At 36.9% G+C, this 12,956-nt stretch overlaps 1 protein-coding gene across 1 annotated transcript; it reads left to right on the plus strand.

The window, feature by feature from the left end:
* Nucleotides 1-11,404: 11,404 nt before the first annotated feature.
* Nucleotides 11,405-12,082, plus strand: LOC136157257 (bcl-2-like protein 1). The gene is made up of 2 exons (XM_065919217.1): nucleotides 11,405-11,779; nucleotides 11,936-12,082. The coding sequence occupies exons 1-2, from the start codon at nucleotides 11,405-11,407 to the stop codon at nucleotides 12,080-12,082; spliced, it is 522 nt and encodes a 173-aa protein (XP_065775289.1).
* Nucleotides 12,083-12,956: the final 874 nt, after the last annotated feature.

Here is a 12,956-nt window from a genome sequence, read left to right on the forward strand (position 1 = left end):
GCATTTGTGCTTCCATATTTCTTTCTTTCCTCCTGACTTAGAGAAAAAGGTAACCTTCCTTCTGAGCTGACCTGTTCCTCTGTGCTGCGGCATTACTCCTCCTTCCCTACCCAGAATTTCTTCTGTTTCTCTCCCTTTCTTTGGCTGTTGCAGTTTCTCCCTCTGCACTCATTTCTTTTCCAGTTCCAGAATGCATACACAAGTGTTCAACTCAATCTAAAACTATCTTCCTTACCCACTATCCATTTCCTGGTATCCATAATTGTCAGAAATTTCTGGTTAAATCAAGTTGCTAATATTGCGCTGCTAGGGAGAATTTTACTCTGTCATCCAAAGGTTCTTTTGGCTGGTCACATAATCGAGTTGTTACAAAATAGATGAATAGAAGAGAAACTAAATTTAATTTTGTACACACGGAGACCACACATACTTGAGAGGTTCAAAGACAGAAAGGAAAAATGAGGTATATGTGCCATTCTATATATGGCAAGCCTGGGGCTTCCAAGGATGGGAAGTAATTCACAGGGAGATAAGAAAAAGCACATGTTGGCTAATGAGATGCTTGCCTTGCCATACAGATGGCTCACTCAGATAAGAATTTTCTCTGGTAATAATTCTCACTCTGAGAAAGACCTCCAATTTAAATTCTTCTAAGTAGTAATGGAGGGTAAAAGTCTTTCTTGAGCTTGCAGGATCTCAATTGACTTTAACTTAAAATAATTCATGTGCTAAATGGCACATTTTGGGGAGGTTTGTTCTGAATAAATGCTTGTTCAGTGCTTCACATGTGATGGGCCACCAGGTACAGATTAATGAGCCAAACCAAAGAGTTACAATCAAGTCTTTATTCACTTATACTGCAGTGTAATCAGAAGGCAAAAAAAGAGAGGAGACGCTGGTTCTCCAATATTCCATTTTTCCCATGGAAGGCATCTGGAGAGGGTCAAATGGATTACACAAGAAAATTATTTCACAGAAATAATTATTATTTTTAGAGTAAGCAGAGAAAATTATTTCACAGCCTTCAAGTAAAATGCATTTTATGAAACCTTGGTCTTGGGGTAGAGAGAAAGGAAAGGGCTGGGAGTGGAAAAGTACGAATTCAGAGGGGAGAAAAAGTTATTTAGCCAAGGCCCGTTCCCCCATATGGCCACCTGGATTAGGAAAGCAGGTAGGTGTATGAGTGTCACTAGTTCACTGCCCCTGCTTTCCAGGATTTGACTGCTACTCCCTCCAGAAAACTGCGGTGAGGAAACTAGTAAGGTTTTAAAGTCAGCAAGAGGTTATTTTAAAAGTTGGGAAAACCCAGTAATTTAGGAAGAATTTTATAAGAAAACTGCTTGTTTAGTTACCAAATTGGTTAACGTCAGTAGACATTACCTATTCTGTCACCAAATTATTTTCATCTCTGCTCGGCAAAACTCTTTAACCTTTGCCTCTCAGACTTTGTTAAATTGCTCAGACAATAATCAAGTCTAGCATTACACTGGGAAAAAAAAATCAGTAATCTCTTTTAACAGTTCCTAAATTTCAGATAGTTTTCTGACATTATGAAATGTGGTTATTCTGACCTACCTCACAGGATTGTTGTCTTAAATAAGATGTTATATATTAAGCCTGTACAAATTATGTAGTGATCACTCAGATGCCAAGTGCTATTATTAAATTGTCATTCCTCCTCCATAACCTTTGCAATCTGATTATTCTATATGATTCAACTGAAATATTCTGTTGGAAGGGACATGCTGTACCAAGATAATTGGCCTATTTGTGGATATCACTATTGTTAATCTCCTTAGCATTTGGTCCAGTTTACTATTTCCTACTCCTTGAAACTTTCTCCATCTTTGGTATCTTTTCCCTCATTCTACTTCCTTCTCACTAAGTCATTTTTCCTGATTCGTGTTCTTCCTACTAGCTTTTAAATGTGAGCACCTCTGCAGTGCTTTAACTTCCTTCATGTCATTCTCTCCATTCTTCAGTATCTCATACAGGTAACTCATATTCCCTCCTAACATAAGTTAGACATATTTTCAATTACATTTGAGAAATTTCTATCTCTATATTTTATTAGCACTTTAAACCAAACACATTTTACAAACACAGTTCCTGGCTTCAGTATTATTGTTATTTGATTTCTGAGATGCAAGCCATATCCTAAGACATTCAGGCTTGAAACTCTTCACTGTAACTTTTGGCTTATTGTTCTCCTTTATTTCCTATATTTAATCAGTTGCCTTAAAATAACCTCTTACACTGTGGTAGACTGCTACTTTGGTTGCCCCTAAGGAACTATGCATCTAATATTCAGGTCTTTTATAGATGGGGGCCATCTGCCCTAGAATGCAGACTTTGTCTATAGAGAATTTAAAAATAATGATAAAATCAACTAACAGTTGGTCTGCTTTCTGTTATCACCTCTCCTTCAATATTAAATCATGTTAGCAATCACAAGCTTCTCCCTACTGGAGTGGACTCCTTTTGCTTCCCACTGGGTATGCATGTTTTTGTATTTATTCTGGGTTTAACTTTTCCTGATGGATCATCAACAACCATGATGCATTCAAAGGCTTGCTAACACCTTCACACTGGACCTTGCCTTCCTGAAACGTTTGCTTTGGCTGCTCCCTGTTATCACTTAGCCACCATGCTGTAAGAAGCCCAAGCCACATGATGATGCCATGTGGAAGGCAATCAAGGAGCTCTGGTCAACAGTCCCTCCTGAGTCCCCAGTGCTTTATAAATCTAAATGATTTATAAGAGTCTCTTCTAGTTACATTGCAGACCCAGTAATGATCTCAAATTATGCATCCCTCCAAACAATGCCTATACAATAGCAAATAGAAACAGCATCAAAAACAACCAATATGGTTACATTCTGAGAAATACAGCTGCAAAAAATTGAATTTCTTTTAGTCAACACCAGTTATCTTATGGAACAATATAAAATATTACTAGTAACTGTCAGGAAGAAAATGAGGGTTTTCTAAACTTTAACTGATTTCCTGAAATATAAAGGCAGAAGTTAAAGTTTTCAAAATAACAAGATTTTTTATTTTCTGATGTGTAATTCAAAATTTAGCATTTGGGAGGCTCTACAAAGAAGTGAGCAAACTTAGTGACTTTAATACTACTTATGGTTTAAAAATTATAAATTTTGTTGATAAATAAAAATATCCTACACTCAGACATTTATAGATTTTAAACATCAATTAATGCAATATTGATTGAGCACTGACTTGAGTGCTGTGATATCAATGTATGAAGATAAAACAACATGCAGATCCTGCCCTCAAGAAGACTTTACTCTTTTGGGAAATTGGACATATGCATTTATGAAGTTAATAGTGTAAGTGATAAATAGTAACATGTAGTGAAAAAGAAAAAGATAATTCTCAGAATTATATGTTTAAGTGCCCAATAACATATACGAAGAGAAGTGCCAACAATTTGGAAAGATTAATTTTGCAGGTGGGTTAATGTGGAGAAATAGAAATAAAGTATTGGAATGGTGTGAGTATGTGTCAGATTGTGAAATATCATTCACCCTTTCTGTTTATCTAACATATCAAAAATTCTAATTTTAACTGTGTAGCCATGTAAAACTAAAAAATCTGCATATTTTCATATTTAAATATATAAACAGGCATTGTTTCCCCTTTTAATTAGAGTTTCAAGCAGTCCAGAAAGTTGCTTTAAATAGATCACTCATTGATTTTGTGGATTATTATTAATGGGCTCTTTCCATGTGATAAGCATTCTGTGAGGAATGGGGGATGTAAGAGTAAGGGAGATAAATACACTTGCCTTCTTGGAGTCAAGACTCTAGAGATAAGTTAAAACTAGTCCTTGTAATACAATGGGCTATAATGGGGTAAGGTATTATATAAGCAGAGAAAGGTAAAATCAGCTTTGATAAAGGAAGATCAGGGAAGGCTTGCTGAGAATGAGATATCAGAGACCTGAAGGTAATTGGGAGTTAGTCAGAGAAGGAGATACAGAGGAGTTTTATGCAAGAGCCTAGAGATTAGAGAGAGAAAGAGAGTTTTGAAGAACTGAAGTATTCTTAGAACAATCTTTAAAGTTTTATGCAAGAGCCTAGAGATTAGAAAAAGAGAGTTTTGAAGAACTGAAGTATTCTTAGCACAATCTTTAAAAAAAAAGTGAAAATATCAATATCAGTCTACCTACCTATCTTTCTGTTGAGTGATATAAAAATTATATGACATTGTAGCTTGTTTAATACAAAGTTGATGGTTGAGAAGGAGAAAGTATTGTATGAATGGATATCATGCTCTTAAGTCTATAAACTTGCTCTGGTTTGCCCAGTTCAATAACTAAACTAACATTTACTCAGCAAGTCAGTGATTGTGATTACTGCTTGGTGCTTGGTGAGATGGATGTTGAGATAAAAAAGACATGGACTCAGTATCCAGTAGTGGAAGAGACACATCGTGGGTAAATTGAATGTTGTGCTGAAGGCTGTATGCTAAAAGCTTGTATACTGGATTCTGAACAAACAAGGCTGCAGAAGGACAGAGGAGGGCACTTCACTTGGCCTCAGAGGATAGGAATGACTTGCCAGAAGACTGATAACGGGGCTGGGCTGAGCCATGAAACTGCTCCATTCAGTATTTTTTATTATGAAATCATATGAAAGCCTAGAAATCTACAAAGAGTAAGCTTTATGAGTGCCAGCAACGAATTAACCTGTATGATCAGCACACCTAAAACAGAAAACACTAAATATGTCTTGATTCAATGATTGAGACATCTTTATTATATTTATGAATGAAAGCCAAAAATGTTAATTAATATCAGTTAAAAAAAACACAAAACTTCACAGGTTGGAATAACTCTCCTTAATAATAGGACATTTAATAGTGAAAAATATAATAGGCAAATTAAAAGGCGCTTACTCCTTGAAAGGAAAGTTATGACCAACCTAGATAGAATATTAAAAAGCAGAGACATTACTTTGCCAACAAAGGTCTGTTTAGTCAAGGCTATGGTTTCTCCAGTGATCATGTATGGATGTGAGGGCTGGACTGTGAAGAAAGCTGAGTGCCAAAGAATTGATGCTTTTGAACTGTGGTGCTGGAGAAGACTCTTGAGAGTCCCTTGGACTGCAAGGATATCCAACCAGTCCATTCTAAAGGAGATCCGTCCTGGGTGTTCATTGGAAGGACTGATGCTGAAGCTGAAACTCCAGTACTTTGGCCACCTCATGTGAAGAGTTGACTCATTGGGAAACGACCCTGATGCTGGGAGGGATTGAGGACAGGAGGAGAAGGGGTCGACAGAGGATGAGATGGCTGGATGGCATCACCAACTCGATGGGCATGAGTTTGAGTAAACTCCGGGAGTTGGTGATGGACAGGGAGGCCTGGCGTGCTGAGATTCATGGGGTCTCAGAGTCGGGCACAACTGAGTGATTGAACTGACTGACTGATAATGAGTTCATATAATCAAATGTCTAAGGACAAGAGGGGAAAGATCATATTAAAATGGCAATACCGTCTCAGAATGAGTTCACATATGTCAGAAGTAAAGACAGTATTTAGATCGGAATAAGTGCAGTGCATGTGTACTCAGTCATACCCAGTTCTTTGCAACCCCATGGACTGTAGCCGCCCAGACTCCTCTGTTCGTGGGATTATCCTAGCAAGAACAGTGGACTGACAATTCCACTGGTCTCATTGCATTTTTTGGAATCTCTGGATAATTGTTTATGGTTCTTAGTGCAACATGTAGAAGAATGGCTATGACAAACTTGCCATTTCTCCATATTTGGAGAAAAGCTGTTGTCAGGGGATGTTTAATTTTAAAGAGTTCTATATGTTGTTTTTTGTTTTTCAAGGGCCCTCTGTTTTTTATTAGTTTTTGGAAAACAGGAACGAGCAGAGCTATATGCAGTTCTCAGGACTGAGGTCATGAGATGGAACGCATACGTGGATTCCTTTCAGTAACCTTTTACTTTTCTGTAAAACTACTTAGTCATATTCCTATTTCCAATACATGGATTGTCTGCTGGCCCTTTGACAATTGTTATTCCCCTAGTTACTGTTGTTATGGCCCTATGACGATTGTTATTCCCTTAGTTACTGTTGTTATGCGTCTGGTTTTGGTGTTTTTACTCAACTTTAATTTTTGCCTAAAGCTTCCTTGCATAACAATATATAAGCACACACTGCCATGAATAAAGCACCCTTGTTTCACTAGAGACTTGGGTCCCCTGCATCCTTTTGTCTCTTTCTCTTCGTTGACTCCAGTCCCCAGGTCCCGTTGTGTAAAGACCATAGCAAGTGGTGCCTGAACAGGGACCTGGAATACGCCCCTTGCAAGTGGACGGAGTGACTGTGGACCTTGAGTTCGGTAAGTGCGGGGTTATGGGGCAAATGGCTGGAGAGCCCCACCACTTTTCTACTTTGCTTCATCATTTATTTAAAGTTCAAAGCCTTTTGGTTTCGTGTCACTGAATAGAGGCTTGTCTCCAAGCGGTGGTTAAACATAATCCCTGGTTCCCCAACGAAGGCAGTTTCAATTTAGAAATTTGAAACTGGGTTAAAGAAAATGTTGAATGAGCCACTAGACAGGGAAAAAATATTTTAGTAGATTTCTGGCCCTCATGGGCCCTCATTAAAGCCGTGATTTTACCATTTCAAGGAAATTCTAGCCCCCCTGATATTCAACAACAGGCAGAACACTTGTTACATGATTATGAATTAGATGATGAAACTTTACAAAAGGCCCAACTAGAACAACATAAAATATTTCCGAATTTTCCCACCAGCCCTGCTGCTGCTGCCCCAAGTTCTGCTCCTCCTCTTACAATGGGCGCCAAACCTTAAGTTCCTTCAATTTATGGACAAGATGACTCTGACAATGACTCTTCTGAGGCTCTTTTTGACACCAAAACTGACAATACTTTTTTTTGGTGACAATGATAAGCCTTTAACACACACTCATGTTGGTAAGAAAAACTTTTTATTCATTCTCCTTCACGAGGAAAGCTTTATGGGTTACTAGACTGGGACATGGAAAATGAGTCCTTTCTATCATTCACCACATCACACCTGCCCTTGGTCGAACAAAACCTTGCCAAATATAAACTCCGAATAGGTGAGCCACCCAACTCTGATAAAGATGGGCCAGATTTTGAGCCCAACCTATGGATGTGGATAAACCCCAATGTCATGTTTCCCTCTAAAAAGCTACAAGTCAACAAAACATGAAGACAACTACACAAAAATATTTCAAGGACCGAATGAAGGCTTTGCTGATTTTTTAGCTAGATTGGATGTTGCTATTTCCTGTAGTGTTATCAGAGAAAAAGCCAAAAGGCAGCTAGGAAAACTGCTTGCTTGTGAAAATACAAATCAGAAATGTCAAAAAGCTACCGCTCCAATTTGTGAGACTGACACTATTATTGATTATTTGAAGGCTTATCACAATTTAAGATCAGAAACTAAAAAAATGCAAATGTTAGCTAAAATAATGGCTGCTACCTTTAAAAAGGGAAATGAAAGATATTTTACATATGGAGATAAGACCCATTTAAAAAAAGATTGTCCTAAAAGGCACACAGAAAAAATTAAAACTGTTTAAAAACCTCCAAAAATTTGTCCTCGTTGCCATAAGGGGATACTTAGGGCCAGAGAATGTCGATCTAAATATAATGCTGAAGGGAAGCCTATTTCGAGAAACTCCAAGCTGGGGACTCCCCAGGTCCCCGTCAACAAAAACCAGGGACAAACTCCATCTTTTACCTCAAACCCTCAACATCAGGCAGTGCTGCCGTCAATATACAAGCCCTAACTGATTTTCTCCTTTTTCCTCAAGCAGTCCCTTCTAGAATACCTACCAGACTTTTTGGACCCCTACCCCTACAAACTTTCAGTCTTTTACTTGGCCAATCTAGTTTGACTTCTAAAGGAATTACTGTTCACCCTGGAGTAATTGATTAAGATTATAAGAAAAAAATTCAAATTATGATGTCAACTCAGATACTATGGCAATTCAAAAAGGGGGACAAAATTGCTCAATTACTTCTTTCGCCTTACATTTCTATTAATTCCTCTAATGATGTACAGACAGATGGATTCAATAGTACAGATCAAAAACAATCCTTATAGATATCAATAATATCTGAATATACCCAACTAGATATAAATATCAAAATTAATGGCAAAAAATTTTCTGGTCTTCTTGATACTGGATCCAATATTACTATCATTTCCAAACATTTATGGCCCAAATCTTGATCTATACAAAAAATTTCTTGCCAAATTATAGGAGTTTCTCAAACCAAAGTACAAGAGGTTTATCAAAATGTCCAAATATATCCATGTGAGGGACCAAAAGGCCAACCTGCAACATTATGACCTTATGTGATAGATACACTTCTTAATTTAATAGAAAAAAAATTTACTTATACAATGACAAGCTCAAATATGTATTCCACCTTTTTCCTAGGGGCTACTGCTCACTTAACAAACAATACAATTATGAAAATAGCTTAGAAAAATGATGAGCCTATTTGGACACAGCAATGGCCCCTTACAAAAGAGAAACTAGAAGCTACTAAAAAACTTATCAATACACAATTAAAATTAAAGCATATCGAGGAATCTTATTCCCCTTGGAATTCTCCCACTTTTGTAATAAAAAGAAAAATCTAACAAATGACATTTCTTAACAGACCTTAAAAAAGTTAATACATCTATAAAACCAATGGGTGCATTACAACCAAAAATTCCATCACCTACCACTATTCCTCTAAACTGACATATTATTATTATAGATTTACAAGATTGATTTTTTTTTTTTTAAACCATACCTTTATACCCTCTAGACCGAGAAAGACTTGCTTTCTCTTTTCCTTTCCCTAATCATATCGGGCGTCATAAATGGTATCAATGGACTGTATTGCCTCAAGAAATGATGAATTCTCCCACCATGTGTCAATATTATGTAGCCAAAGCCCTTAAACCTGTGAAGAAACAAATTCTTGACTTCCTTGTTATTCATTATATGGATGATATATTGTTTTCAGCTCCATCTGTTTTAAAAACTCAACATATGTTTGACATAGCTCAACGATGCTTGAGACTCTAGATTAATTATTGGCCCTGAAAAAATTCAAACCTCTACACCTTACCATTACTTAGGCTCTATTGTTAATAGACAACATATTACTCCCCAACTAACACAAATTCATGTTGATAAATTATCAACCTTAAATGATTTGCAAAAATTTTTAGATGATATAAACTGGATTAGACCCTCTTTAGACATTACAAATTATCAACTGACTAATTTATTTAATACTTAGAAAAGAGATCCTGATTTAAATAGCCCTCATTCACTTTTAGAAGAGACACGAGAAAAACTATTTAGTACAAAATAAATTACAAAAACAATTTCTTACTCATATTAAACTTAAATTACTTGTAGAGTTGTTTATACTCCCCTCTTTCCATTCTCCCACTGAACTTCTCGCCCAACAAAAACACCCAATAAAATGGATCTATATCCATTTTAGAAGGACAAAGTCACTTATGTCCTATCTTGATTTGATTGCTCTAATAATTATCAATGAGAGAAATAAAACTAAGACTTTAATTGACTCCGATCCTCATAAAATTGTGTTACCTATTAATAAAGTTCAATTTGATAATACATTACAAACTTCTACTGACTTCCAAATAGCTTTCTTAGACTATTTTCATTTCATTATCCCTCTAATAAACTTTGGAGTTTCTTCAAAAATACTAAATTTATTATCTCTCACATTGTTACATCACAACCTGTACCTCAAGCTGATGTTTTCTATACAGATGGGACTAAAAATGCCAAAGCCTCATTTTGGTCTCTCAAAAAATATAAAATCGCTTATACTAAATCTCTGCTCAACAAAATGAATTATATGCTCTTATTCAGGTTATTCACCTACATCTTTACCCTATTAATATAGTTTATGACTCCTCAATTCAGTTTTTGTATTAGAAAATATAGACACTTCTACCATAAATTCTAATCAATCTATTATTCAACAACTTTTTCTTGAATTATAGTCTATTATTAGGGACCACACTTCCCCCATTTATATTACCCATATTTGAACACATTTCAGCCTGCCCAATCCTATGACTCATGGTAATGAACAAGCTGATAAACTTATTTCTTTTGCTGCTCCTGAAAGACAACATGCTCTGTTACACAATAATGTTGGTTCGTTACACCAGATTTAAAAATTTCCATACCACCGTGATGAAAAATATCATTAATAATTGCTCTACTTGTAGACTTCTACATCTTTGACCCATTACACAAGGTATCAATCCTCAAAGATTACAACCCAATAAATTATAACAAATAGATGTGACTTATTGCCCTGAAATCTATCTTCTTTTTTACATGTCTGTATTGATACAAATTCTTTTATATGAGCCATACCTCTTCAAGGTGAAACTACGCATCATATTATAACCCATCTGTTAGCTTACTTTCCAATAATGAAAACTCCTAATTCCATAAAAACAGACAATGGCCCTGCCCATATTTCTAGGCCATTCAAACAATTTTTACAGTCTTTTTCTATCAAACATATTACAGACATTCCTTATAATCCACAAACACAAGACATAGTTGAACGAAAACATCACATACTAAAACTACAAATAAAAAAAAATTAAAAAGGGGGAATACACAGGAACAATTCTATCTTCCTTATCCAGAACAGACTTTACTAGGTTCCAATGCAAGATGTTCTTTAATCCTATAACTACTGTTAATAAAGCTTTATTTGTTTTAAATTTTTTAAACTTACCACAAGGAGATATCTTAAAGAGAGTAGAAAAACATTTCAAGGAATTGAAGGGCACTTCTCTTCCTATGCCCATTTGGTATCAAGATGGGCTAACTAAACAATGGAAATCTAAGAAATTAATCTTGGAAGGAAAAGGGGTATGCTTGTATATCTCCAGATGGATCCAGTGAACTCACCTGGCTTCCTCTTCAGAAGATCCACCCCAAGGAAGTCTCTGGCGTTTAAAATAAAGATGAACCAAAAAACCCCTAGGAGGAAGAAATTCCAATACAGGTCATGGTGGCTCTGAAAATCTCCAAGAAGTACCACCCTTGGCGTCATCGACCTCATGATTTCCCTACTTGGGGGCAGATAAAAGCCCTTACTAATCAAGCTGAAAATCTGATTTCTCAATAGGGAATGCCTGGAATCCAGAAAATATTTTTGTTAATATGCTTGCTTTACTTTGCTTGCTTTTGCTTCCCTCACTCAAACTGAATTAATTAATTGTACTTATTGGGCCTATATACTTAACCCCCTTTTACTGCAGGTGTTTTGGACAATGGACTGGTGAAACCCATCCTTATTATAAAAATGTCTCAGAACAACTGGGAGCTGGTGGTTGACTTTCTCTCTTACAAGCTTTCCCAGAAAGGATACAGTTGGAGTCAGTTTAGTGACGTGGAAGAGAACAGAACTGAGGCCTCAGAAGGGACAGAATCAGATATGGAAATCCCCAGAGCCATCAATGGCAACCCATCCTGGCACCTGGCAGATAATCCTGCGGTGAATGGAGCCACTGGCCACAGTAGAAGCTTGGATGCTTGGAAAGTGATCCCCACGGTAGCAGTGAAGCAAACCCTGAGGGAGGCAAACGATGAGTTTGAACTGAGGTACCGACGGACATTCAGCGACCTGATGTCTCAGCTCCACATCCCCCCAGGGATAGCATATCAGAGCTTTGAACAGGTAGTGATGAACTGGGGTCGCATTGTGACCTTTTTCTCCTTCGGTGGGACACTGTGTGTGGAAAGCATAGACAAGGAGATGCAGGTATTGGTGAGTCGAATCACAACTTGAATGGCCACTTACCTGAATGACCACCTAGAGCCTTGAATCCAGGAGAATGGTGTCTGGGACACTTTTGTGGAACTCTACGGAAACAATGCAACAGCTGAGAGCTGGAAGGGCCAGGAGCGCTTCAACCGCTGGTTTCTGATTAGCATGACTGTGGCTGGTATGGTTCTGCTGGGCTCTCTCTTTAACTCATAGCAACTATTCCTTTCATTATAATCATTCATATTTCATATAAGCTTGTGTTCCTCTTCCTTTTGTTATAACTGTAGAAAACTTACAATTTAATAATACTTTAAGTTCTGTGACTTATATAGATTACAAATTGTATACTTGTCTTAATTCCCCTGTTTCTTTAAAAAATAAATCCCTTTTGATTCTTCGATTTCAACATAATCTGTGGTTACCAGTAGGTCTCCAACGACCCTGGGAAGAGGGTCCCATGGCAGGACTTGCCTCCTGGCTACTGACTAAATTACTCCGGTGATCTAAACAATTCATTAGATGGTTAATTCTTGACATTTTGGGATTAAAAGCCATTTTCACCACTGCTGCTATCGCAGACATTGCTTTACAAACCTCAATTAAAACACAAAACTTTATTCAAAATTAGACCAAAGATGCTCATACTATGTGGGCCACTCAGGCTCAGATAGATGAGAGAGTTCAAGATGAAATATAGGAACTAAAAACAGCCATCGACTGGGTCAGAGATCAATTGATAGATTTACAAAAACAAGTAGTGCTGAAATAGGATGGAATTCTACTCAATTTGTATTACCCCTGTTTGGTTCAACTTTAGTGCCTACAACTGGAAACAAATCAAATTTCACTAACAAGACATACATGATAATGCTTCCCTACATGCACAGTTATTACAAAAGAAAATCTTTGAAACCTTCTCTAAAAGTCTCCTCTTCCAATAATTTGAAAACTTTAGCTGAACAACTAGCTGATCAGTTATCTGGGCTAGACCCTCGAAGATGGTTCCAAAATATTACTCACTGTATTGGGTCTGGTGCTGTAACATTGGTAATTGTCCTGGTAATTAGATTTGTTGTATATTGATGTC

Source organism: Muntiacus reevesi, chromosome 2, assembly GCF_963930625.1.
Source record: "Muntiacus reevesi chromosome 2, mMunRee1.1, whole genome shotgun sequence".
In the NCBI taxonomy this organism is placed as follows: domain Eukaryota; kingdom Metazoa; phylum Chordata; class Mammalia; order Artiodactyla; family Cervidae; genus Muntiacus; species Muntiacus reevesi.

Coding starts and splice junctions, on each gene's coding strand:
- LOC136157257 (XM_065919217.1), top strand. CDS start 11,405: ATGTCTCAGAACAACTGGGAGCTGGTGGTTGACTTTCTCTCTTACAAG. Junction 11,780..11,935: donor CATATCAGAGCTTTGAACAG/GTAGTGATGAAC, acceptor TGAATCCAGGAG/AATGGTGTCTGGGACACTTT.